We start from the raw sequence: 27,873 nt of genomic DNA, 5'->3' as shown, positions 1-27,873 counted from the left end.
GGTCCCGTGCTCTCCATGCCACTGGATGCAAGCTAGCCTGGCTGATGAGGGGTGAACCCCTGAAACTAATCCTAGGATGCTTTTTTGCAGTCCAGGGAGGACCTGGGTTGGCAGTTCGGGCTGGACTGTTCTCATGGGGCACAGGGTCAAGACTGATTTGCATATGGCTGGGTCTAAACTGTAATGGCATGGGGAGCAAAAAAACGATGGATTTAGGCCCAGATCTCTATACTGGGGGGAATGTATGACTTTATTCAGCATTCTGTCCATCAATTGTTCTTTTTGCATTCAAAATAAAGCAGCCACCTTTTTACATTTTATTTTCCAGTCCAAACTGAGATTGGCAAATAAAAAGGGAAAAAAAGCGCAACAGTGTTTTATTTTCAAAGGTAGGCGTGAAGCAGCATAGTTGGGGGGGAGGGGGCGGAAGCAACATGGGGGAACACCGCAACTGCGATGGAGTACCGCCAAGACTATGATCTGCCTGCCCGATTTAAATGTGGGTGGACCTTAGGCTTAATCACAACAGAGAATACTCCGTCTCCACAGTGATTAAACCTGACCGACAGCCGGACATACTAAGTGTCATCAGAGGTCGACCTCTTAGTCTGCTCACCTAATTTAGATTGACAGAATTAGAGGTCAGTTTTCACTCCCCATCACAGCCAGGAAAACCATTGCACAAAGGGGCATTGAAAACTGCTACATGCTCCCCTTGCTGTGGAAGATAACTCCGATGGCGAGGGGAGCATACTATTTTTTTATTTTCAAAAAGAAAATCCTAATTCTGGATTTGCTTTTTGAAAATACAAAAAAATACTTTTGATGGACGGCTCAGTCATGTTGGCGGAGCCATACAGCAAACTTTAATCAGCATTGACAGGAGTAGCCATGATGACAGGTCCTGTCAAAGCCTTGGAACTGACCGCCTGCTCTAAATTTGGCGGGTGGAGTAGTCTCGGACTGGCAGACGCTAAGTCCTTTGCCAAGGCAAAAGAGATTACCCCATCTGCCAAAAACCAAACAGGGTCTAAGTCACTATTTTAAAACAAATATATGTGCATGTCACACAAAATGTTGGCAATTTTATAAACTGGTTTAAGAAAGAAGACATGGATTCCCCGTCACATGGTCTGGACAGAGAACTGGAAATGGCTGCTTTTGTGCTGAAACTCCCTTTCAAGCATGAGACTGTTTATTATGCTAGTGGCTAAGTGCACATCAGGAGACTATTATTGAAGGCATTCTGTTTTCTTTCCACTGGGGGTCTTCCTCTGCTAAGCTATAGCGATCAAGCTATGTCTCTTCCTCAGGCTCAAAGCTATAAGTGATCTTCTTTGGGGTATGATTGCTGAGAACTAAAGAGGTGCAGAAAAATTGTGTTGAGTGCTAAGGGCAAGGCTGCTGAGAAGAGGGACAGACAAACATTTTCCAGCTATGATGGAATAGCTGCAGTGTAGTGCTTAATTTGTAAAAAACGAAGTGCCTGGACTCTCGTCACGAGGCAGCTTGCACCAGCCCATTTCTCCTGCTAGTGCCGCCTAAAATAGAACCAACTACTAACCATGAAAGTGGGAAGAGGATGTAATGTAATGACCAGAGCTGCCGAATTCGGAGCTGGGGAACCAAGTACGAGTCTCGGCCTCGGCTCAACATCCTTTGATTCTGGGGAAATCTCCCTGTGTCTACCATAAATGAATGTGTCCTTAACTGGTGCTCATGAAAAGCGCTAGTGTTGATGATTAAGTGCCGGTGCTGAGCACCGGACACCACCGGCTCAAATTAAGCATTGTCGCAGTGAACAGGAGCAGAAGAACAGCGATTTGCTATGGGGAAAAGGTGAGCTGAGAAGAGGGATGAAAAACCTTTTCCCAGTTATGAAAGAAAGGTTGGCGAGAGGAGAAACAAGAGAACAGTGCATTGCTATCAAAGAAAGTTCTGATGAGAATAGCGAGCGGAAAACATTTTACATCTATAGGGGAAAAGCTGATAAGAAGAGAGACAGGAAAACAGAATCTAGCTCAGGGATCTCCAACCTTTTATGTGATAGGAGCAACTTCTGTTGAACGATAATCTTCCTGAGTCACTAATATTACTAGTGCTGTTTATGACCATAGTTGCTAACAGTAATGTAAACAAGCATTGGCAATAACAATTGATTTGGCTTTGAATGAATGTACTATGTTGATAGGATGCATCACAAGCAAATAGCATGGGAATAGATATGTATTTATGTCGTAATAAAGAACTTTAGAGTAATATTGGTGTAGGTTACATGGAACAAATCTTGAGGGTCCTGAACCAGAGTCACAGGAAGGTGGACCATAGGCTCATTAACAGGCTCCATATATTGAATTTTTGCATGAGGAGGCTGATATTCTTGCTGGTAGTAACCCTCATATTCATCATCATCTTCATCCTGATATTTTACATGCAGCTGAGAGGGACTATTAGCAGGGCCAAACATCCCATCGTCATCAGATTACTCTAAAAAGGTTGAAGGTGGCAAAGGTGAAACTATTGCAGTATTTTGCAAAAAATGCCTCGTCGACAGTGTCGTGGACGGGAACGTCGTCGACAGGTACATAGGTTTTAACGAAAAAGGACCCTTACGACCAGGCGTGGGATAAAGTGTCGTCAACTTCGTCAACGGTAGCGGAGTCTATGTTGTCAACGAGGACATGAAAGGAATGGATGAAGAAGTCGTTGTCAGTATCGCAGATGATATCATCGTTGAAGTGGTCGTAGATGGCAACACCGCCGTCGACGAGGACGCTGACGAGAAGGTTGTAATGTCGTCGTCTGAGTCGCAGTCAATGATGAGGTCGTCGGCGTGTTGAAGCCACTGGAAGTGTCGGCAGAGGGACCGTGGTCGTCGATGTAGAATTTTTCGACGACGAGGTAGGTGAAGCATGTCCAGAAGGTGATTTTCGTGTTGATGGGGACCCAAATCTGAACACCGTCGGTGATTTAAGCTTTCTTGCAACTGATATTTTCATTGAATGCTCTGAAGGTTGCTTTTCCTTTTTATGGCTTTTTTCCTCAGTAGGAAATGAAAACCTTCCTTTTTGTGAGGTACCTGCATCTTCCTGATGAGACTTTTAAAAAGTATTTTTCTTGGAAACCTCTGGAGATTCAAGAGGCCTATCTCTCCTTTTGGATGTTTCCTTAGAAGTCTGTGAGGTAGCGCTCTCCTCATCCTCAGAGACGACAGATTTATGTTTTAGTCTCTGAGGCCAAATCAATAACCTACCCTCCCTGTCTTTGAGGGTTTTTGTTGAAAAAGTCCTACAGATGTTGCAGTCTTTTACCTTATGTTTAGGGTAAATGCATTAGAAACAGTTTTTATGTGAATCTTCAGCATGCAGCCTCTTCTCACTGCATGATCCACACAACCTGAAAAGACCTTTCTTTGAAGAATCTGACAATCTGAGTTGAAATTTGGAATTTTGAAGAGAAAACTGAGCAGAGCTCAGGGAGACTCCCATTTACACGACGTGCGGCAGAAAGTCAGAGGAACCTAGCTTTTCTTGGGATTGTTCTAGAGGGTGCCGTCACCTGATTGGCGGCTAGTTAAGTTTGGTTCTTTTTTACAAAAGAAAATGGATAAGCTATTGCAGTGACTGTTCATTGCATTGTAGCCTATTGTAGTGTTATCTACTGCTTTAATATGTATACCGTGTGACTCCCACTACGAGGACATGGATGATTCAAGCATGTGAATCTATGAAAGATCCAATACTGAAGAACCCCAATTAGCAGAACAGAAAATATACCAATCTATACAGGAAAGACTGCAGAGAAGAGGGGTGGGATAACTACAAAGCAGAGCAGATGGACATGAATCCAGCTATAGCTTTTCCCCCCCAGTGTTTTATATAGCGCAAACTCGACCCAAAGGTATCAGAGCACTTTACTTAAGCACCAGTTGCGTTACAGAGGGAAGTATTCATTTTGTGAGGCAAGGGGCAGAATGAGTGATTTGACCAGAATCACAGGATGTTCAGCGTCCCTGCCGAGACTCGAAGCTGTGTCCCCAGCTTTGAAGTCGACCATTCCAGCCATTAGGTCAACTCTACCTGTTGTAAGGCTGCTGATAGTATGAACAGGGAAACGTGAACAATCTTAGAAGAAAAGACCACTGACAAGAGGGTTGGAAAACCGAGACCAGATACAAGGAAAGCTTTTGGCAAGGGAACAGGAAAATAAGCGTCCTAATTAGGCAAAAGTTGCTGATAAGAAGGACAGTGAAAAGTCATGCTTCTGTGTTTGAAAAGTTGTTGAAGAGAAGGAAAAAATAGAATAGACCCATGAATTTGGGTACACACTGCTGTTAGCCGAGAATAGGTGTGCTATGTGAGAAGGGCACTGAAAGAGGCACAGGAGAATAAATTGCCTACAATCAAAGGCATGCTTGCATTCAGAGCCCTGACTAAACATTAAAAAAGGCTGCCCTAATAAGAAAATGATAGTTTTGTATATACAATCCTTCTATCACAAAGAAACTAATCTGGGCACAAAACAGATAAAGCGGGGAATAATTAGCACAGGTGGTGTGCCATGGCGTCATATGGTGTGACGTCGAAGAAAGCAATGTCTCGTCCACATTTTTTTTTTTTTTTTCGTTTAACTTCTTTATTTTATGTAAAGAAGTAACAGCATATATGACAGGTTAGAGCATTAGCAAAATACAACTGACGCTCTAACCTTCTACAATCTCGTCCACATTCTAAAGGTAATTATAGTTACCTTCAAGTCACAGCACAGTGTTGTAATAATGACTATATTTGAAGTAGAATCTCAGGGCGCTAATTCTGACCATCACCAGGCTAGTCGGAGACAACAAAGGATGACAGTTGAATCTGTGACAATTCACAGTTGGCTCAATGAACATTCCAAAAGGTAACAGGCTAAATTGGGTGGGAACAAGAAGAGAGAAGAAGCCATTAGGAAAGGGGAGGATAAAAGGGAAAATACAACACAGAGTTCTGAAACAAGGGCTGCTACATAGGTTCTATATTAATCTAAATATATGTACACAGCTTACAAGTTGTATTGAAAAACTGCAGTTTTTACAGAGTGAACAAAAGGCGCCTGGTGTATATTTGAAGATCTATTTGGTGCCCCTGTATTTTATTCCAGCTGGTGTGTTTAACCGTCATTAAAGCCCAAAAGCGGGTCAGTTTCTCATCCGTGATGAAGAAAGGTGCCAATGGTGAGCAGCTCCCCGCTCATAACTCCCTCCTGGGCTGTTATCATGGCTAAGGATGATGTTGCTTCAGGGTTAAACGCCTGCTGAGGCCACACTGCAAGCGAATGTTACAATAGGACAATTCCAGTGGAGGGATACCAGCAAGTTACCACTACGCGTTGGAGATTCTAGTAAACGGCACACATTTGTACCTTTTTCTGTCACAAGCTAAGGGCGGCAATGTCCATTCCCTAAAATTAGTGGAGGGGGGGCGCCATCCACTGATGATTTTTGCCCTATATTTAATGGGTTTTTATTTTATTTAATAAATATATATATATATATATATATATATATATATATATATATATATATATATATATATATATATATATATATATATGTATATATATATATATATATATATATATATATATATATATTTATTTATTGTTTAGTTAATTAAAACCGTAACAATTTGGAACAGGTAGCAAAAGCAGATAAGAACAATATTGTAACAAAAGGTTAAAAGGAAAGACTTAAACATGCTATCATTTTGTATCTTCCCAGGGTTTCTAAAAAACAAACAAGTTCCGTGTTAGAAAAAGATCAGTGCAATGAATTAGTCCATATTTTTTTTGTGCTTCCGACCCTTTTAGCACAACTTTGCGAATGCTATTTAATGTTTAATGTGTCAGTGTACAATGAGAGGTAAAGATGCTGCATACACTGCACACTGCATTGCAGGAACTCAAAAGGAGATGAGGTGAGAGAGCAATATTTCTCTTGGTGGAGCCAAAGTCTACTTTGTATATTTTAAAGAATTGGTAAAAATAGGTCAAGAAGCCAGGCACATACAAGGGTGCTAAAAAAAGCCTGGAGAACAATGCTTTGCTAAGGGAGAAAGGCTCCTGAAAAGATGAACAAAGGAATACGTGCCCTGCTATGGAGAAATGCCTACTAAGAAGGACAAGAGAACGGTGTCTTGCTAAGAAATGTGACAAAGAAAACATACAGGAAAGTGGTGCTTTCCTATTGGAGAAAGGATGCTATGAGGAGAAATGCTAACTCTGATTTCCTACCTTCTTTGGTAGCTGCTGTATGTATTTGTCAGCGACATCTTTAAAAATGATTTGCATGGAAAAGTTTCAGTGCTCCTCCCATCATCTCCTTGTGTTTGCTTTGTTCACCCTAAGTTGGCAGGGTATGCCCAGACGTGGGTCCCTTGCTCACTTTGCCACTGGATTCAAGATAGCCTGGCTGATGAGGGCAGTTAGTCGGAAACTGGTACCAGGATGCTTTTTTCCAGGCCAGGGAAGACCTGGCTTAGCAGTTCTGGCTGCACTGTTCCCATGAGGCACATAGTCTAGACTGATTAGCATATGGCTGGGTATGAACTGGGGTGGAAAAGTGAGCTAAAGAACGATGATGGATTCAACCCAGATCGGTGACTGGGGGTGAGTGTCTGAAAGGTTTCAGTGCTCCGTCCATCATCTCCTTGTGTTTGCTTGGTTCACACTAAGTTGGCAGGGTATGCTCAGACCGGGGTCCCTTGCTCACTTTGCCACTGGATTCAAACTAGCCTGGCTGATGAGGGGTGTTACCCCAAAACTGGTTCCAGGATGCTTTTCTGGTTCAGGGAGGACGTGGCTTGGCAGTTCGGGCTGTTCTTTTCCCATGAGGCACAGGGTCAAGACTGATTTGCATATGACAGGGTCTGAACTGCGGTGGCGAAGTGAGCAAAAGAACGATGATGGATTCGACCCAAATCTGTGACTGGGGGTGAGTGTCTGAAAAGTTTCAGTGCTCTGTCCATCATCTCCTTGTGTTTGAGGGCCACCAATAAAATTGATTGGGCCATCTACAATGGACAAACTTGAAGAGTGTTTACATTCACGTTTGTAGGAATAATATATTTAACATCTTCTACCTTTCACTTTTTTACTTCTCTTTTTCTGTCGTTCCTCATTCAATTATTTTACTTTTTAGGTCGAAGCCTTGCTAAAGATATCTTGGGGACATTCAGAAAGCTGACCTAGAAATGCATTCTGTCGGCTTTGAAGTTTTTAACTCACATTTCTGGCTTTCTATTTGCGGGTGTTATTCGCTTTAGGTTCTCCAGCTTGAGTTCGCCGCTTCCATTGCCCATACCTTGTTTACTGTATTCCTGCTCAAACTTGCTTTCTGTAAACAGGTCTTTAAATCTTGCTCTTATCTTGACACATTTGCTGTGCATTAAAAGTCAGAGGTCAAACGTCAATCTCTCTCTTCTGAGGGAGCTTGGTGTTTACTTTTCTTCATATGACTTCAAAGTGAGAGAATTTATGTGACAATCCCACTGAGTGTCCATGTAAGAGAAGAGGATGTTTGATATTTTTTCCTAGTACAAAAAAATAACTATACTAATGTTTCAGAATATATTAGAATTAGTACAAATAAAGCAATTTTTTTTCTTCGTAATTCTGAAGTGTGGTGGGAAACAAATATTTGAATACGATCAAAACTCATCAATACACCAGGTGATGACATTTGCACACATTATCATTTGTGTGCAGTAAAACCGTATTTCTGTGCAATTGTAATTGTCATTTCAAATGAAAATCTGTTGTCTGTAATGGCAGTTCGCTACCACAATATGCATACTCCACACTATAAATGCAAACCTTTTTTCCCTTTTCTATCCCTCTGCTATCCTTCTCAATCCAAATAACGGACTAATATCCACCACTCAAATTACTTTCATATTTCACTATACTAATTCACCACTAATCCTTATGGGTTCCGGAGTAGCGTGCTACTAGCCGAAAAGTGCTTTAGCACCCCATTAGGGATAACAAGCACTATATAAATGCTAACCTTTTTTCCCTCTTCTATCCGTCCGCTATCCTTCTCAATCCAAATAAATGACTAATATCCACCACTCAAACTTCTTTCATATTTCAATATACTAATTCACCACTAATCCTTTATGGGTTCCGGAGAGCATGCTACTCGCCGAAAACACTGCTTTAACACCCCATCAGGGGTAACAAGCGCTATATCAATTCAAACCTTTTCCCTCTCTATCCCTCCGCTATCCTTCTCAATCCAAATAACTGATTAATATCCACCACTTAAATTACTTTCATATTTCACTATACTAATTCAGCACTAATCCTTATGGGTTCTGGAGTAGCGTGCTACTCGCCGAAAAAGCGCTTCAAAGCCTCGTCAGGGGTAGTAAGCGCTATATAATGCAATTACAATACAATACAATACCCCACTCCAATCTACTCCTATCTACTCCACTCCAATCTATCCCACTCCACCCCACCCAACTGCAATTTACCCCACCTCACTCTACCCCACTCCACTCCAATCCAGCCGACTCCACTCAATACAATCTACGCTACTCTAATCGGCCCAATTTACTCCAGTCCACTACACCCTAATCTACCTCACTCAACTGCAATCTACCCCACTCCACCCCAATCTCAACACAACTTCAATCAATCTACTCTAATCTACCCTACTCAACTCTACCCCAATCTACAACATTCCATTCCACTCTAGCCTCAATCTACCCCACTTCCTTCCAATCTACGACATACCCCTCCACCCCAATCCACCCCACTACAACCCAATCCAATCTACCCTACCCCACCCCAAACTACCCTACTCCAATCTACCACATCCAATCTGCCCCACTTCAATCTACCTTAACCTACTCCACTCCTATCTACCCCACACTAACCCAATCTACCCTACCCCAATCTACCTCATCTCAATCTACTCCATGCCTCTTTATCCAACTCCGCTCCAATTTACTCCATTCCAATCTACCCACTCCACTCTACCCCACCCATCTTAATCTACCCCTTGCCTCTCTATCCAATTCCACTTCATTCTACTCCTCTTCAATTTACCCCAGCCACTCCAATCTACCCCACTCCAAACTACCTCACTCCTATCTCACCTGAATCTACCCAATTGCACTCCAATCTACCCTACTATAATCCACCCCACTCCACCCCTGCCCCACTTCATCATAATCTACCCCACCCACTCCTACCTAGTCCTCACCACTCCTAGCTAGTGTTCTCCTCGTCTACCTAACTCACTCCAATCTAGCCCAATGCTCTGCAGTCCACACTTCCCGAATCTACCCCACTCCACTCCAATCTACCCCAATATATCCCACTCCAATCTGGCCCACTTTACCCCAATCTAGCCCAATTCAATCTACCCTACCCACCCACTCCAAAACTCCACTCTAATATACTCCCACACTACCTCAATCTACCACCCTACCCTACTCCACCCCACTCCACTCCAATCTACCCTACCCATCCCAATCTACTTTACACTACTCCAATTTAGCCCACTCAGCTCTACCAAATATAACCCCACTCCATTCCATCCTACAATAATCCACCCAGTCTACCCCACTCCACTCTAATGTACCCCAAATTCTACTATTGTCCAATAAACTCCACTCCAATCTACCCCAATATATCCCACTCCACTATACCCCAATCGACCCTGATCTACTCTACTCCGATCTACCCCACTTCAATCTGCCCCACCCCATTCCAATCTACCTCACACCACTCCAATTTAGCCCACTCAACTCTATACTAATCTAACCCACTGCATTTCATCCAACAATAATCCACTGTCTACCCCACTCCACTCCCCCGATCCACCCCATTCTACTATTCCCAAATCTACTCTACTACAATCTAGCCCAATATATCCCACTCCACTCTACCCCAATCTACCCTGATCTACTCCACTCCAATCTGCCCTGCCCTAGTCTAACCTAACCTAATCCACTCCAATATACCCCACTCCACCCCAATCTACCTCACTCCTATCCTCCACATGAATCTACTGAACTACCCAATCCAATCTACTCCACCCCAATCTGCGCCAATCAACCCAACTCCACTGTGCGCCAAACTACCCCATCCACTCTACTCCAATCCACTCTACCCCACCCCAGCCCACACCACTAACCTTTAGCCATGCTGAACAGCAGCCACATTTGTGTACATAATGACAAACATATTGACAAAGCCAATAGCTCTTGCATAAGCGTGACCTTTTGGCTATGCTTGTTTTTAATTGCTATCACATCTCCTTTTCCTTTACATCTCCAATTTGTTCCGTTACTTTCCCTACAGGGCTAAATCCTCCTGCAGGCATTGCTAACAGCGCAGGTTCTGCGATCACGTTTTCTTTTAAAGGGTTCTTTCCTTTTCTAATAAACTAACTGGTGCTGGGGCACAAGGGGGGAGAGCGTGGGGGATGAACACTAGGAATGTAGCTAGGGCACAGACCCCAGTTGGCCCAATCCTCGTCACAAAACTGGTAACCGCGGTTTGAAAATCCCAAATTCTCTGGTTAGTCCTAGCTCTTTCAATGCTACTCTTTGTGATCTCCTTTATTCAAAGTAATGAAGTCACGGGAACTGCCTTAAGGAACTATGTGGGCGAAAGCCTAAAACAGGGAATGCAGCAAAGCTAAAGATGTCAAATATGTTCTTCTACAGTGCGTACTGTCAAAAGCCTCCCACTCCTGTGAGGATCGTGCTATTCCCAAGAGACTTCCAATTTTCTTCTAAAATGTGTCCATTCGTGCATTTTTCCTCTCCATCTTCAGAGCTGTTAACACCAGTGCAGACGCAGAAGCCTGTCTGTCTGTCTGGGTCACGGTCTGTGTGCTGCAATAAGAGTGTGTCCAAGTAAATGTCAAGTTTTTATCAGTGGTTGATGCTGACCATTAAGCGATTCTGGGTCTAGCAAGCAATTCAACTAAGATACATTTAGGCAGGATCACACAGGGGGAAAAAGGAATTAGAATTCTGATTCCAAAGTCACAACATGAACTCTCATTGAATGTACACACAAAAAAACAGGTTTTTTTGGGAGCTGTCGATAAGAGTCAATATATTTGCATGCGGTCTCCTCTCGTTCTGGTTTGCATTGTAGCTTGCCCGTCCTCCTCCACTCCACCTACCAGTGTTTTTGCTCGACCATCCATCTTTCTGCATTGTTGCTTGACCAATTGGCCTATCCCTGTCTGTGCTTTCCAATCTCTGCCCTCCCCCCACCATTGCTTGGCTTTTCCAATGCCCCTCTACCGGTCATTGCTTGCACAATTCACCCACCCCCTACCCCCACGTTCTTGCTTGCCCAGTCTTCCTCCCACTCCCCTGTTGTTGCCCGCCCTGACCCCCAAACCCTTCCATCAGAAACAAAAGCCATATGACACGGTCAGCGCTGACCGCCTCATAGCACTTTCCCACTAAATGTTAACTGTTCTACTGTACTATATCGCTAAAACACACTGAAGACACCAACAGCTTTCGCATAGGTGCGACCGATTGGCTTTAACAATGCTTGTTTTATGAACCTCTTCTTCCTCAGGCACATACCCCAAAGTCGGGCAAAGCACTAACCTACATTTCAATTTTCCCTTCCCCAGTGTTTAATTTCTGTGACTGGTGAACACCAGCTTCAGGCAGCGCTCAGACGCATCTCAATCATTACATCAAACAAACATGGCAGACTTGCCACACATCCTCACCTGTTTGTGATGCTCCTTTTTCAATGCCTGCCGCCATTTTGAGGAAGTAAGAGACAGATGGTTGGTTGATTTTCATCTCGTAGGTCCTGTCGCCCTGCAATCAAAAGCACAAGAACAAGAAAATTAGAGCATTTTCAGTGGCCTTTCTATCATTATTTGAAGCTACTTCCCAAACTGCTAACCCTAGCTTGGAGCTGGGTTGGTGGACACAATCGTTGATGGACATGTTTGACCTCTACGTTGCAGGTTGAATCCAAGGCGCAGCATTTTACCTTTCTGAGGTATTTAGAAAGATTGCCCTCGAGTTTGAGCAATAATGAGACCTAATAATTCTCAGCACTAACAGACCATTTGGGCTGCATTGTGTACATAAATACAATATAAAATTAACCAATATTAAAATGAAACAATGTATCATATACTTTGAATAAACACTGAGGGGCAGATTTACAAGCCCCTTGCGCCTCTTTTACGCTGCCACTGCGTCACTTTTGTGACGCAGAGGCGGCGCAAAAGATGCGCCATGCTGCGGGGTATTTACAACGTGACGCATCTGGGAGATGCGTCACGTTGTAAAGCCCTGTGCCAGAAGTAGGCCTTCCTACGCGGGGGGCGTTCCGGCGCAGGAACGCCTTGCAAAAGTGGCTGGGGGAAATCTACAAGATTTCACTCAGTCACTTTTGAGCCCATGCTGCGTCAAAACCCTGCGCCTGCGAGAAGCAGGCGTAAGGATTGACGCAGCATTGTAAAGATAGGGCTCCCCAGAGCATTGCTGGAGCTCCGACGCGCTTGCAACGCAACTCCAGCAATGCGCCGCCTTTACGGCACAGATGCGTCACGCATCTGTGCCGTTTTTGCCCCATGGTGCGCCGCATTGTAAATGCGGCGCATCCATGGTGGTGGAGCCGTGGCGCACAATAACTGGTGCATCCCTGCTGATATGCAGGGATGCGCCAGTTATTGTAAATCTGCCCCTGAAAATGGTGCAAAAATATCTGACCTGTAAATCCGGTCTTTCATTTAATCAGATCAGTCTTTAATTCATTTACTAACATAATATCATTGGTGCCAACCAGCCGGTCAACAACATCAAATCATGTTTAAGCACAATACCTAAAATAGAGGCTAAGCATAAGAGGGTATATATATATATATATATATATATATATATATATATATATATATATATATATATATATATATATATATATATATATATATATATATATATATAGAGAGAGAGATATAGATATAGATATATAGATATAGAGAGATAGATAGATATCAATGTGTATATGGCTTAATGGTGTCACATTCCAACTTTTAAAGCGGCTTGACTCCCTCCTATTGGATGAGGTGTGTTTATCTACATAGAAAGGACTATTAGTTCTCTGTAAATAATTCACATACTCCGCAGCCATCTTTAGGTGTGGTTGTAATGTTGATTTTAAATGTCACATTGCCTCAGATATTATCAATCCATTTGGTAGGTGTTTCTCTACAATGGTATGGGGCATACATTAATCAGTTCTTCAACACTACTGATGACAGTCAGTTGCCGCACAATTAACATCATTTTATAACTCTCGCTCACATGTAAAGATGGCGGCGGAGCATTTGAACTATTTACAGAGAACTAATTGTCCTTTCTTTGTAGATAAACACGCCTCATCCAATAGGAGGAAGTCAAGCCGCTTTAAAAGTTGGGATGTAACACCATTATGCCATGTAAACATTGATAAAGGCGCGAATGCCGAAACGCTTCTGTTTGTTCTAATAAACAAAATGTTTAACCTGCTGAGTGCTACGCTTTCGAGGCACCCGCTCGTAAAGAGTTCAACAGCAGTTAGTGGCAAGTTGGTGAAGTAAATATATATTGGTTTCAGTATACTGCTTTATTGAAAGGAATTTGCCTAGTGGAGACCACTGGATGAATGTGTGACTGTTGGGCCTTGAACTATGCCAAAGGAATAAAGGGAGGGAAGAGAGATTGTGTACAGGAGCGTGATGTGGGAAGCGTGATTCATTTGGCCTGTCTAGAGCAATTGCATGGTTCTTGCTGGCGATTATGACTAATAGATGGAGGAGGTTTGGATCCTGGTTGGAGAGATTATAGTGGTCAAAGTGCATAACCATAAATAAGGACAGCAAAGCCCATTACAAATGACCAAGGCAAATAGCGTCCGTAACAGCCAACGTTTCAATCCCTTAAAGTGATATCGGGATCATCATCAGGGCTCAAAGGTTTTTTTAAGAGCCCAAAAGTTAGACTGTACAAGCTCAAAGCCTTTGGGGTAGAAATAGTGTAGCTATGTGAGAAAAATCCAGAATAGGGGGAGCCAGGCTCACGAAGTGCTCCAAATGAAGATCTGAGGACAGAGAGCACTTTCATGAAAAGGAGGAGAAGCACTTACAAATGGTAGGGTGACCAGGGGACCATAGTGTGCCCCAAATGCAAGGTCCAAACCGTCGAGCCCCAACCTAATGCCGCCGACATCCTCAGCCACAGAGGCTAGCCCCGACTACGTACTAACCGCCTGGGACCAGCTCTCCACCTAAAACACCACCGCCATCATGAACTCCGTCCACTGAGGAGCATCAATGGACTACTGTCCCCCAACAAATGTTCAACCTTGGGATCAACACAATCAGCAACGAACTCATCACCATCTTCAACGCATCCATCACCACAGCCACCTTCCCGAGGAATGGAAACACGCTGAGATTAAACCCCTTCTCAAGAAACTGTCCACAGACCCCAGCAAAATCAAGTTAACCTGTCCCATTTCTCTGCACCCCTTAACACCAAGGTCCTCGAAAAAGTTATCAACCACCAATTTCACGGAACACCTGGAGAACAACAGCCAGCTGGACATCTCACAGTCTGGTTTCCATGCCAACCATAGCATCAAACCCGCCTTCCTCTCTGCCAAAGACAACATCAGAGCCCTCCTGGACCGAGGAGAAACTGCAGCCCTGATCCTCCTTGAACTCTCAGCGGCCTTCACCACCGTATCGCACCACACCCTCATCAACAGACTTCACCATATCGGATTTCAAGGAGATGCCCTCAGGTGGATTGCCTACTTCCTCACCTTAAAAAACAGAGAATCCACCTTCTTCCCTACAACTCTGAACACAAGAGTATCATCTGCGGCGTCCCTTAAGGCCATCCCTCAACCCCACCCTGTTCAGCACCTATATGACCCCACCGGCTGGCCTCGTCAGAACACACAGACTCAACATCATCTCCTACGCCAACCACACTCGGCTCATCCCCTCACTATCAGGAGAGCCCTCCACCTTGAAGACCAACTTTCACAGGTGTATGACGGAAATCGCAAATTGAATGAAAACACAACTGCCTGAAACTTAACAGTGACAAAGCAGAGGTACTACCTCTTCATAAACAACGTCTCCCAGTGGAACGACTCCTGGTGGTCTTCAGAACTAGAACCCTCACCCACATCAACAGACTGGGCCCTCAACCTTGGCATCATCCTGGACAGCAAGATCATCATGAAAAACCGGATCCATGCAGACTCCTCTACCTGCTTCCATACTCTTTGCATGCTCAGCAAGATCTTCAGATGGCTCTTGGCCAATACCAGATGCACCATCACCAAAGTCCTAGTCACCAGCTGGGTGGACTACGGCAATGCACTCTATGCACGAATCACCTTGCACCTCTTGAAGAGACTATAGACCATACATAACTCCATAACCAGACTCATCTTCGACCTCTCCAAGCAGACCCACTCCAACCTCAGGAAGCTCCACTGGCTCATTCAGAAGAGATGCAACTCAAAGATGCTGATCCACACCTACAAAGCCATGCACAACCAAGGACCGGAATACATCAACCACCGCCTGAACTTCCACCAACCCTCCAGAAGTCTGTGCTCCTCCTCCCTGCACCACGCTCACACCACTTGCATGTCAAAATCCACAGCAGAGGTGGCTCCTTCTCCTAACTCGAGGCCAGGGTCTGGAACAAACTCTATATACATCTCCAGACCTCACCCTCGCTGATGGAATTCAGGAAAGGACTCAAGAACTGTTTTTTCAACTGAGCCTTCACAGGAGGATCTACAGCACCTGGATTCTCTCTTGGGTGATTAGCCGCGCTTTACAGATCCTGCTTGATTGATGATTCATTGATCAGGGGGCAACAGGCTGTTGTGAGGATTAAACAAGTAGCACCCTGCTTGGGTAGCCCAGGGCTCATTGCTCATCTGAGCTCTGTAGTAGAATGCTGATCGATGGTTCCTTGCTATCCATCACGCTTCCTTCCAAGCAGGGCACTCCCTGTTCTAGCCTCGCAAGTGCCCGCTGCCCCCTGATGATTGAGACTCTCTATTTGGGACACACCAGCTAAGTATAGGGTAGGAAGATGTTTTCCTCTTAAGATAAAGTGGCTAAACTGAAAGGGATGTGGGTGGAGATGGGAGAAGTCTGAACATTCGGATTTAGGTCTCATTTTTGTTTTGAGGTTCATGGAACTTTGCAACAAATTTGACGTCACAAAACATTCCCAGGGCAGACACAGCATCACTCAGTCACAAAAGTGATAAAAGGAAGTCTAGGGGAAGAGATTTATTTGGATGGGTTTAGCGATCGTCACAAATAGTAAACCAGCAAATCCCATGGTTGAGCTACTGTAAGAAGAGAACGTGTTTGGAGTACAAGAAGCTTCATAAAACAATTCCTCTTTGCCCGAGGGATGTGGAGAAAGCTGCCCATGCTCTATACTTCTACAACCAGTGCGTGTCACTAGAACCGAGAAAGCCATGTTTGTGCCTTGAATTCAAAAGAGATATTTAGAACTTGGAAACACCCTGCTTGCAGAAGGAAGTTGTTCCAGGCCTGTGTCCTTTCGAGTTCTGAAGAGCCTGACAAATGGTAGGTGCTGCTTTGCTGAAAGGAACTTTCACAGAGCCAGACTACTATGGTGGCTATGAAACCCCTGCACTAAGAGTCAGCTGATCAGAAGATTAAGCAATGGGGCAGTTGATTAACTGGTATTAGCCTTGAAGAAATCTACAATCAGTACAGGGATTTTTTTTAGCTCAATCCTGCAAACCATATAGTTAAGAGACAAAGACTCTGTAATGACCCATTTCCAAGCAGGCCCGTCTGACAAACATTGAGTTGTGACCCGCATCCCTTTGAGGACTTCTGAACTAGATCGCCTGAAGCAATAGCCTTCACCAGCACCCAAGCAACCTTGATCAGTTTACCCCACCCCTGGTTTAAACCACAGTTGAGTGGAAAAAACCACAGTTGAACACTGACTTGCCAAAGCTTCCCGCTGTTGAGTTACTTTGAGCTGATAGTCGGTAACTCCGAGTGCCCTTTACTTGAGTGGCATAACCAGCTGACTTTATTCTTTGGAATCAGCTGCTCAATATTCTCAAACCAGGCCTTCAACAATGCATCATGAGCATTCAAGCCTTCTCACACAACTTCAATAGGAGAGATAGCATGGTTTGATCAATGACTTTCAATCGAACTGTTAAATCTTGAAACATCCTTCGACTATTTCTATTCTTGGTGAATTTTCACGCTTCCAATACTCCTTTCACGTGGTATGGAACTAGACTTGCTTTATGAAACTTTTATATCTTCTTTAATATCTGAACACTAGCTCGCTGTACCATAATAACTCAACATATAGTGGCTTAAGGTACAAAAGGACCCACTGTAGTTCCGAAGCTTGGTCCAGCATTTCCATGCACTATTTTGTCAGCTGTCTCTCACAAGTCTTTTGTATCTTGTGGCAATTTTCCAGGTCCTGTAAATTATGGAATCCTTCAAATGACACTGATTTGACATCAAAATAATTAGAAAGAAAACTACTCTCAATAGGCCACGCTTTCTTAATTTTTTTTCTTTTTTTTTTAAACACAGAAAGGAGCTTTCTGCTTGCCTGGTGCAAAAGAACTCTGGCCTCTTAAAGGAAATAACATTTTTCCAGATAAATCCTGAAATAGTAATCAAACAAAAAAGCCCTGTTCTGATGATAATTATCGATATTGCGCTTTTATGGTTTGCTGCAGAAGCCGCGGTGCGCCATCGACACATCATCAGACTGGAGGATCTGCGGCAGTCAAATCGAGGTGCTCCCGACAGAGGCGGACAGCACCAAACAGGAATATGCTTCTTACCCTTGTAATTCGTTGGAAGTGACGCAGGTGAAGAGCGAGGGACAAGGAGTAAGGGTTGATTGAGTAATAGAATAGACTGCAGTCAGGTTGCCTTGAGAGGTGAAAGGCATGCCAAGGATTCCTTTCCCCATCACCAATGGAACGAGCTGAGATGGAGGACAAAAAGGAGGGGGGGTTTGGTTCCCGCTTCAAGTGTTTGCGTGAGTTTAAAAGAAGCGGCTAGATGTATGGGTGTATGCCAAAATAACAGAATCTTTACCCTACCCAGGTTAACTCACAGACATGGAAATAGGTGAACTAGGCCAGGTTCCTCCTTAAGGGATTGAGAGTGTGAGAGAGAGAAAGAGGTTGCCCCATTGGAGAAAGGTGAGTGAGCTCATGAGTCACCCCCTAAAGTCAAGCGTAAATCTAACAGTAATGGCATGTATGTTAAACGAGGCACAGCCACCCCTCCCTTCTGGAACGGGGGCTTAGGAAATGTTAATAAAGTAGAAATGCTTATCTGTCTATTACTGAATGATTGCTTTAGAACGTTGCAGGCTAGACCAAGTTTATAGTTCTGTAGCATGGTCCCTTTGAATGAAACAAATTGCATTATTTGTGGACATGATTGGTGAAATAATGGTTGATTGAGTACGGTTTAAGAGACGCGATAAAGACCAGAAAAAAATGCGAGCTGGTAATCTGCTATTTGATGTGTTCAAATCCCAAATGTGAGGAACTTGGAGAGTCTTTGAGATAATCTTTATTTTTAAAGTTAAAGGGTCAAATTGAAGGATTGCGTGGCTGCTCTCTTGCCTCTTATCTTGTAGAAAAAAACATTTCCTTGTCTTTCCCAGCAAGACACTGAAGAAAAGGTATCCATCTTTAGACTGCAAATGTGCAGGACGGGCGGGAAGGTGACAATTCCGTTCTGCATTTTTTCTGGGTTCTGAATATTCTTTGCAACTTACTCTGGTTAAGAAGACGTGATTAATGAATACCGACTATAAATGCCAAACAAGCACTGGCGTTGCCAATAGGTCTCGCAGTAGGAAAGTTGTAGCTATTACAATTGCAAATAACAATGCCTTTTATTTTTGTTTTCATTTTAAAAACATAAAGGGCTTTGTCATTTACAAAACCAATAGCTCCAACTTTCCTACTGCGAGACCTATTGGCAACGCCAGTGCTTGTTTTATTTATGTGTTGGTTTTGAAAATAGCAAAATTATTAGCTTTGTCAGTTACAATGTCAATAGTTTTAACTTTCGCAAATGTGACACCTATAGCATTTGTAATGCAATGTGTGTTGTATTTACGTGACTTAGATGTAATGATATTACAAATAACAATGGCTTTTAATGTTGTAAATAATGTGGTGGTGGATGCGGTGGTGGTGCATGTGGTGGTGGTGGATGTGGCGGTGGGTGTCATCGTGGATGTGGAGGTGATGGTGGATGTGGTGGTGGATGTGGTGGTGGATGTGGTGGATGTGGTGGTGGTGGATGCGGTGGTGGTGGATGCGGTGGTGGTGGATGCGGTGGTGGTGGATGTAGTGGTGGTGGTGGATGTGGCGGTGGATGTGGCGGTGGATGTGGCGGTGGATGTGGCGGTGGAGGTGATGGTGGATGTGGTGGTGGTGGATGTGGTGGTGGTGGTGGATGCGGTGGAAGTGGTGGTGGATGTGGTGGATGTGGTGGTGGTGGATGCGGTGGATGTGGTGGTGGATGTGGTGGTGGTGGGTGTGGTGGTGGATGTGGTGGTGGATGCGGTGGTGGTGCATGTGGTGGATGTGGTGGTGGTGGATGTGGTGGATGTGGTGGTGGATGTGGCGGTGGATGTGGTGGTGGATGTGGCGGTGGATGTGGCGGTGGATGTCATGGTGGATGTGGAGGTGATGGTGGATGTGGTGGTGGATGTGGTTGTGGTTGTGGATGCGGTGGATGTGGTGGTGGTGGATGCGGTGGTGGTGGATGCGGTGGTGGTGGATGCGGTGGTGGTGGAAGTGGTGGTGGTGGATGTGGTGGTGGTGGATGTGGAGGTGATGGTGGATGTGGTGGTGGATGTGGTGGTGGATGTGGTGGTGGATGCGGTGGTGGTGGAAGTGGTGGTGGTGGATGTGGTGGATGTGGTGGTGGTGGAAGTGGTGGTGGTGGATGTGGTGGATGTGGTGGTGGTGGATGTGGAGGTGATGGTGGATGTGGTGGTGGATGTGGTGGTGGATGTGGTGGTGGATGTGGTGGTGGATGCGGTGGTGGATGCGGTGGTGATGGTGGATGGGGTGGTGGTGGTGGATGGGGTGGTGGTGGTGGATGGGGTAGTGGATGTAGTGGTGGTGGGTGTGGTGGATGCGGTGGTGTATGCGGTGGTGGATGCGGTGGTGGTGGATGTGGTGGGGGTGGATGTGGTGGTGGTGGATGTGGTGGTGGTGGGTGTGGTGGATGTGGTGGTGGATGCGGTGGTGGTGCATGTGGTGGATGTGGTGGTGGATGTGGCGGTGGATGTCATGGTGGATGTGGAGGTGGATGTCATGGTGGATGCGGTGGTGGATGTGGTGGTGGATGCGGTGGATGTGGTGGTGGTGGATGCGGTGGTGGTGGATGCGGTGGTGGTGGATGCGGTGGTGGTAGATGTGGTGGTGGATGTGGTGGTGGATGTGACGGTGGATGTCATGGTGGATGTGGAGGTGATGGTGGATGTGGTGGTGATGGTGGATGCGGTGGATGTGGTGGTGGTGGATGCGGTGGATGTGGTGATGGTGGTGGTGGTGGATGTGGTGGTGGTGGATGTGGTGGTGGATGCGGTGGTGGTGCATGTGGGGGATGTGGTGGTGGTGGATGTGGTGGTGGATGTGGCGGTGGATGTCATGGTGGATGTGGAGGTGATGGTGGATGTGGTGGTGGATGTGGTGGTGGATGCGGTGGTGGTGGATGCAGTGGATGTGGTGGTGGTGGATGCGGTGGTGGAAGTGGTGGTGGATGTGTTGGATGTGGTGGTGGATGTGGTGGTGGATGTGGTGGATGTGGTGGTGGTGGATGTGGTGGTGGATGCGGTGGTGGATGCGGTGGTGGATGCGGTGGTGGATGCGGTGGTGGTAAGCTTTTTTAACGAGCTACGACCAGCGGACATTGTTCTAAAATTAGAATTGTTATCTTCCCGTGAGTCCATTTCTCATGCTGAGATATGGAACGCGTAGTTGACCAAAAACTCTGATTGAACCACTGAGGGCTCTGGAAAAAGGAAATGCGAGCTCTGTGCATTGCCATTTGTTGAGTTCAGCTGCAGTCAAGGTCCATTCGCAGCAGGGCGCAGGCAAGAGGGCGTTGCCTGGAAACCGGCGCGCGGCAGCGCTCTTCATCAGAGGACGGGTGCCCCCAATGTTCGGCATTGACGCTCGAGTCTGTAGTGGGTGTGAAGGAAGCGTGTTTGGATGTAATCCAAGTGGAGCAGAAACCACCAGGTAAGAATTTACAGTGTTTAAGGCAGTTCCTTGCACGTGTTTGCCTTGAGAAGTTTCGACTAACGGATGCTGCAGCCTGCAACCAATCCTTTCTCTTTGGGGTGTTCCTATTTCATACAGAGTAATATTCGTGTTTAAAAAAGATAGCGTTTCCGTTTAAATTATGTGTGCTCCTGCATTTATTTATACTCTACAGGGTCAACCCACATAGTAAGACACTGTTTATTGTCCTGTAAGACTCTGAAGCCCAGTCCGTAACATTTGCAGGACAATAGTGCATTTAGAAATAGCTTGAGGACAAAATATGTTCAGAAAAACGTGTTCGTGTAAAAGATACATAAACAATGCAGACGCTGTTTTATTGTGCGAAATTGGTTTAGTGGCAGAGATAAGCGATGTATTCAACCACAGTCACTCCCATGTGCCAGATAACATGATATCATAGTTGTTTGTAGAGGCAGCTGAAATCAGAACATTTATGATAATGGTTACACTAGAAAATACATATTTTTTTTATTGCTGAGGGACAGTGAGGCTCACTGCGAGAAAGAAAGAAAGAAAGAAATGCGAACAATAACTAAGCGACGGAGAACACAAGAACGGTTTAGTGGCAGAGATAAGCGCTGTATTCAACCACAGTCACTCCCCTGTGCCAGATAACATGATATCATAGTTGTTTGTAGAGGAAGCTGAAATCAGAACATTTATGATAATGGTTACACTAGAAAATACATATTTTTTTTATTGCTGAGGGACAGTGAGGCTCACTGCGAGAAAGAAAGAAAGAAATGCGAACAATAACTAAGCGACGGAGAACACAAGAACAGAAACCAAACAAGCAGAAACACGAGAGACGGCCTGCGGCCGTCAAAGTGAAGTGGACACGGCGGGCAGGGGAGGGGGCGGAGCGGGGAGAGCGGCATGTGGGTGTTAAGAAGCCGGGCCTTTGAAGTGAAGCTAAGCTTCACTTCAAAAGGTGTCGGAGGAATGCGGATTAGGGAACAGACGGCGATTGCGGCTGTGCACGCGCTTTTAAGCTCAATGCACATGCGCATTGAGCTTAAAAGTCACGGGCACTGCAAGGAATCGCCACGATTCCTTGCTTCGTAGTTAAAGTTTGTTTAAGCCGCAATAGGCTCGCAAGCTCGATGCGCATGCGCATCGACAGGCGAGACCTAAAAAGTAATTGCATGTTATAAATCCATTGAAAAAGGAGAATAGATAAGATAACGAAAATAATATGCTTTTTGTTGCATAGTTTCTGTCCTTGTTTTGGTAAACATTGTTGGTATTCTGATTCTGCACATTGAGAAAACACTAAGGGGCCGATTAGGGTGCAGTCGCAGATTCGGGAACGACCGAACTCTAGTCGGTGGTCCCGACTGCATGATTACCATGCGACTGCACACTGTGCGGTCACGTACTACCACTTCTCTATGGGAGCTTGTGCTATGCCCGTAAACCGGCCATAGCACGAGTTCCTATAGAGACATGGGAGTTAGTGGAAATCCCTGCACCCTGTGGCAGGCACCTCAAGGTGCAGGGGTTTACAGGGGGGCCTGGCACCAGAGGTGCCCCCCAGGCCCACAACTGTATGCCATGGAGGCAAGGGCTGCCTGCTAGGGGCCCCCAAAGTCATTTTCTGACAGCCTTTCTGTGTCGGAAAGGCTGGCATAAAAAGGCTGTCAGAAACCGGCATTGTGATCCCGACGGGGGAAACGCCCTCCCATTGGGATTACGGTGCGGTCTAAGACTAACCGACGGGCTCCTAGAGTCCGTTGGAATCCAGTCGGAATGACTGGCCGATTCAATTCCGACCGCCTCGGTTGTAATTTGGTGGTTGGAATTAAAAAACGCAATGTTGGTCAGAAAGCCTCCGACCGACATCGTAATTGGCCCCTAACTGTTTTCCTCCTATGTTTTGTTTCGCCTGTGGTGAGTGGGCTTCCGGTGTTCTGTGCACAACTACAGGCGTATGTTTTGTGCTACTGAAGGAAGAATTAGGGAGGTTCATCCTACCAGGCTGCGCTCATATCGAACAGGCTTTTGTCTCTTCTACAGGATTAACCAAAAGAAAAACAGTTATGTGTTAATCATTAGACTGCTTCTGATATGTTAATTTAATACTGCATTAATGCTTGGATTTTCTGACCTGCAAAGATATACGCTTTAAAGAAGGGAATTGAAATAATGTCTAGGTTATGACTTCTTAGTAGGAAAAGTATATGCCTCTACACACTTTAACGAGAATAAGGGCATTGTAGACAAGAGAGCAAACGTTTTTTAAAGATGCATGTATTAAGTTACGCTCCAGTTTTAAGTTGCTTTAAACTACATGCTATGTTCTTCTGAAATAATGTTCTCAGTTCTGTAGGTCACAATTAAAAGTTGTCTAAACTTAACTGTTTCTCTGCAAACAACAGTTATCTGCCTCGCACATTATGTCAATATATGCTGTGACATTTTTATATTGCCTCATTTGTGCCGAATGTCCAAAAATGAAAAGTGAGAGTGTTGTTGCATTTCGCGGTTTTCTGATTATGCCTACATTTATTTTTCAGTTGAATATTATGGACTAGGAAGGGCAAATATGCTGCTAAATGAACTGAAGGAACATTGCAAGACCAATAACCATTTATTATTGGTCTATTATTAACATCTGTTATTCATCGCCTTGAGACCCATGGGTGATAAGTGCGCTTTAGAAATACAAGTGTTATGTTATGTTTAGCCTCAAATCTGTTTTACCATTTACACTTGTTGCTAAGTTTAAAGCTTGCACGCGCAAGCATGAAAAAAACCACTTCTAGTGACTAAAGTACAAACTATTTGCTCTCTACGTGATCTTTCCTGACTTGCAGACAAATCAGTACAAGAAACACTGCAGGGCTATGATGGTATGGGTAGTCATTTTGAAAGATGATTGTTACCTTGCATGATTACCTCCTGAAGTATTTACACATAAGCTAAAATTACACGATTAATGACTTGGTGAAATATTAGTGTTTACAGCTCCACACTGTAGCTCGATGTCCTAGCTATTCTTATATTTATGATTGCATATTTTTTCCTTTTGAACGTATATTATTATATTGCTTTGCATCAAGTTGATGTTATAGCGAGGGGAAAAACGGAAATTGTATTTAGATTATTTAGATGTGTGAATTTTTTTCCTTGAAGATATTTATTTTATTATTACAACTGAGCTATTAGACAACATATGCAGGTATAACTGTTCCCTGAAAACCATATATATAGATGCAGATGTATACATTTTACACCATGGCAGTTCCCACTGTGGAGTTACAGTTAGGATTGTGTTGCCATAGGTAAATGATCTGCTTATAACTTTGGCGGTGTTTGACGTATCTTCAAGAAAAGGCGAGGGGTGGACGGGAAGTAGCAATTCGCGTATTCTCCATTCATTTGCCCACAGTAAATTTAGAAACAACCGCAACCCAAACTTTAGACACAACTGCAACCCAAACGGCTGATTTACACCATATTTGGCAAAAAGCTATATCTTGGTCTAAAAAGCATGCTTTTTGTGATTCGATGTGAATCTGTTTAGCAGTTTTTGAGAAATAAGTGCTGGGACGGAAACTCTGCAAGGTAAAAGACATGTACCCCTGCCCTGAATGCTCAACTGTACTGTTGTCTGGGGTAAATACGGATCATAAGTGTGCGCCATGATATAGGCCTGTTTCACGGACTGCAGTTTTGCTGATCCGGGAGGGGCGCCCAAAGTGCTACGCTCATAGTGGTGGAAGGCTACCACTTTCATCAGGAGTTAAGCAGCATAAGCTCGGTGGTGGCAGCATACCGTGTATTGAGCTCTGGAAGGGAGCAGGTCTCCATTTTACCCTGTGTCACTGGAGTGAGGCCTACAGGCTCACTCACCTTTGTAAATGTTTTGCTGCTGTGTACTTAGCGATCCCTTGCCATACATCAGGTAGATGTGGAGTGCTGTGCAGTGTAGGAGTAGTGACTGTGCTGGTTGTATGTGAATCCTGGGAAGGGTTCAGTACAGGGATGAACAAGTTACTTACCTTCGGCAATGCTTTTTCTGGTAAATACAGTATCTACCTGTGGATTCCTCACCTTTTGAATTATACCAATGCGCAGCATTCCACTGAAACTTTTCTCCTCCGCTAGCCCACGTCGACGAGGAAGTCACAATTGAACGGTTCCACACACAACTCCACGTGATGTAATCGGAGCTATAAGAAGACCTCATTGGCGTGCTGACATCAGTTCCACCAATTTTTTCCATGCCTTCAAGGCGCAAGGGTGAACCGACAGCATTTTCTAGTGCCAAGTATCACGATTCCAACAATAAAGCATATAAAATAAACATGAATTATTTTTTGGTTAAAAGCAGACAGACAACGGGGAGGCGGGTGGGTCAGTGAGGAATCCACAGGCAGATATTCTATCCACCAGAAAAAGCGTTACCGAAGGAAAGTAACTTGTTCTTCTGATGGATACATCTTGCTGGTGGATTCCTCACCTTTTGAAATGAATCCTCAAGCAGACTGGCTCCTGGTGGAGGGTGCCTGCCTACATATACCCAAAAATCTTGCAGCAGAGAATGTTTAAAATGGCCGTCCCTCCTCACCTCCTCACCTAAAAATAATGCTTTGCAAAAGTAAGGAGGGAGGCACAAGTTGCCGCCATGCAGATGTCTACCACAGGGACACCTCTAGCTAAAACCGAAGAAGAAGAAGACTTAGCTCTGGTAGAATGAGCACTAATAACTTTCAGCGGCTCCTTCTTGGCCAAGGCGTAGCAGATCTTGAAACAGAGGATGATCCACCTGGACAGCGATCTCTTGTGTTGCCCTTCATCTTGCTCACAATTCCGATGCAGAGTTGACTGTCCAACCTAAAGTCCTCGGTTCTCACCAGGTAGAAGCTGACCGCACTCTTGGGTTCGAGGAGGGGGAGGGAGAGGGTAGAAAGTGGGTAAGGTGATAGACTGCCCTAACTGGAAAGGAGTGACCACCTTAGGCAGGAAAGCAGCTCTGGTCCTAAGAACTATCTTATCTACATAGAATGATGTAAAAGGAGGCTTGGAGCCAAGAGCCTGCAACTCACTCACCCTCCTAGCGGAAGTGACTGCAAACAAATATATTGTTTTAAACGCTATGAACCTTAGGGGACAACTATGTAATGGTTCAAAGGGTGAGCTCGACAAGAAAGTGAGAACCAAATTCAAATCCCACTGAGGAAAGAAAAAAGGATTATGGGGAAACCTATTTGTGACACCCTTAATGAATCTCATAACTATGGGAAATTTAAACATCAAGGGTTGATCTGGTAAACAGAGAAAAGCCGAAAAGGCAGACACGTAAACCTTAACAGTAGCTATTGCACAACCCTGTTGTGCTAAGGAAAGAGAAACACTGAAAACATAAGATAAATGGGCCTGCAAAGGATCAATCGATCTCTCTCCACACAATTTAACAAACTTGGCCCACCTCCCAGAATAGAAAGATTTGGTGGAAGGTCTTCTGGACAATAATATAACATCCACCACATCCGGCGGGAGAGAGAAAGAGCTCAGGTTGCCCCATTCAAACTCCAGGCATGAAGGTGCAGGCTCTGGAGGGGGGGGGGGGGGGGGTGAGAACTTACCCCTGCGACTGTGAGAGGAGATCTGCCCTGAGAGGGAGACAGAGCAGAAGGTTCAATGAGAAGAAAAGGAAGTCTGTGTACCACACCCTTCGCTGCCAATCTGGGGCAATCAATGTGACTTGTGCCCGGTCTTGGCAAATCTTCCTCAGAACTCAAGCAATCAAGGGTATGGGTGGAAACACGTAAAGAAGCTGTGAGCCCCACTGAAACAGGTCCCCAAGGCTCCCCGCATCGGATACCGGAGACTACAGAAAGAAGGGTAGTGCACATTCTTGTGAGTGGCAAACAGGTCCAACTGAGGAAACCCCCACATCCTGAAAATGTGAAGGACCACCTCTGGATGGAAATGCCAATTGTGATCGGTTGAATATTGCTGACTGAGACTATTCACATACACTCACATTCAGTTCTCCGGCCAGATAATTAGCAATCACGCAAATCTGATGGTTCTGAGCCCAAGACCAGAGTCGAAGAGCCTCTCTGCAAAGAAAATAAAACCCTACTCCTGCCTGTTTTTTGATGTACCACATTGTGGTAGTGTTGTCCATTAGGACCTGAATCGACTGACAGGGAAAGAAGGGAAGAAAGGCCTTGAGAGCCAAACAAATTGCCTGCAAATCCAGAAGATTTATGTGAAACAATCTTTCCTCTGGAGACAAAAGGCCTTTGACCTCCAGACCCCCCAGATGAGCTCCCCACCCAAGAGTGGAGGCATCCGTTATCACTGTGGCCACCGGAGAATGAGGTTGAAACGACTTCCCTTGAGACAGGTTGCCTGGACCACTCCACCATAACATCTCTGCTCTGCTGTAGTGTCTCTGGAGATCCTGACCACCTCTTCGAGATCTCCGTTGTGTTGAAACCACTG

The 27,873-nt window shown here is 44.9% G+C and overlaps 1 protein-coding gene across 1 annotated transcript in view; it reads right to left on the bottom strand.

Annotated features, from left to right (window-relative positions):
- MRPL11 (mitochondrial ribosomal protein L11) overlaps positions 1 to 27,873 on the bottom strand; it is an 821,503-nt gene that overhangs the window by 120,676 nt on the left and 672,954 nt on the right. Inside the window, exon 4 of the mRNA XM_078660798.1 lies at positions 11,762 to 11,855. Within this exon, the coding sequence (XP_078516924.1) occupies positions 11,762 to 11,855 (94 nt within the window). The remainder of the gene's footprint in view (positions 1 to 11,761; positions 11,856 to 27,873) is intronic.

Source organism: Lissotriton helveticus, chromosome 9, assembly GCF_964261635.1.
Source record: "Lissotriton helveticus chromosome 9, aLisHel1.1, whole genome shotgun sequence".
Taxonomy (NCBI): Eukaryota; Metazoa; Chordata; class Amphibia; order Caudata; family Salamandridae; genus Lissotriton; species Lissotriton helveticus.
The sequence above is the reverse complement of the archived record's forward strand: the minus strand, read 5'-3'. Positions and strand labels throughout refer to the sequence as shown.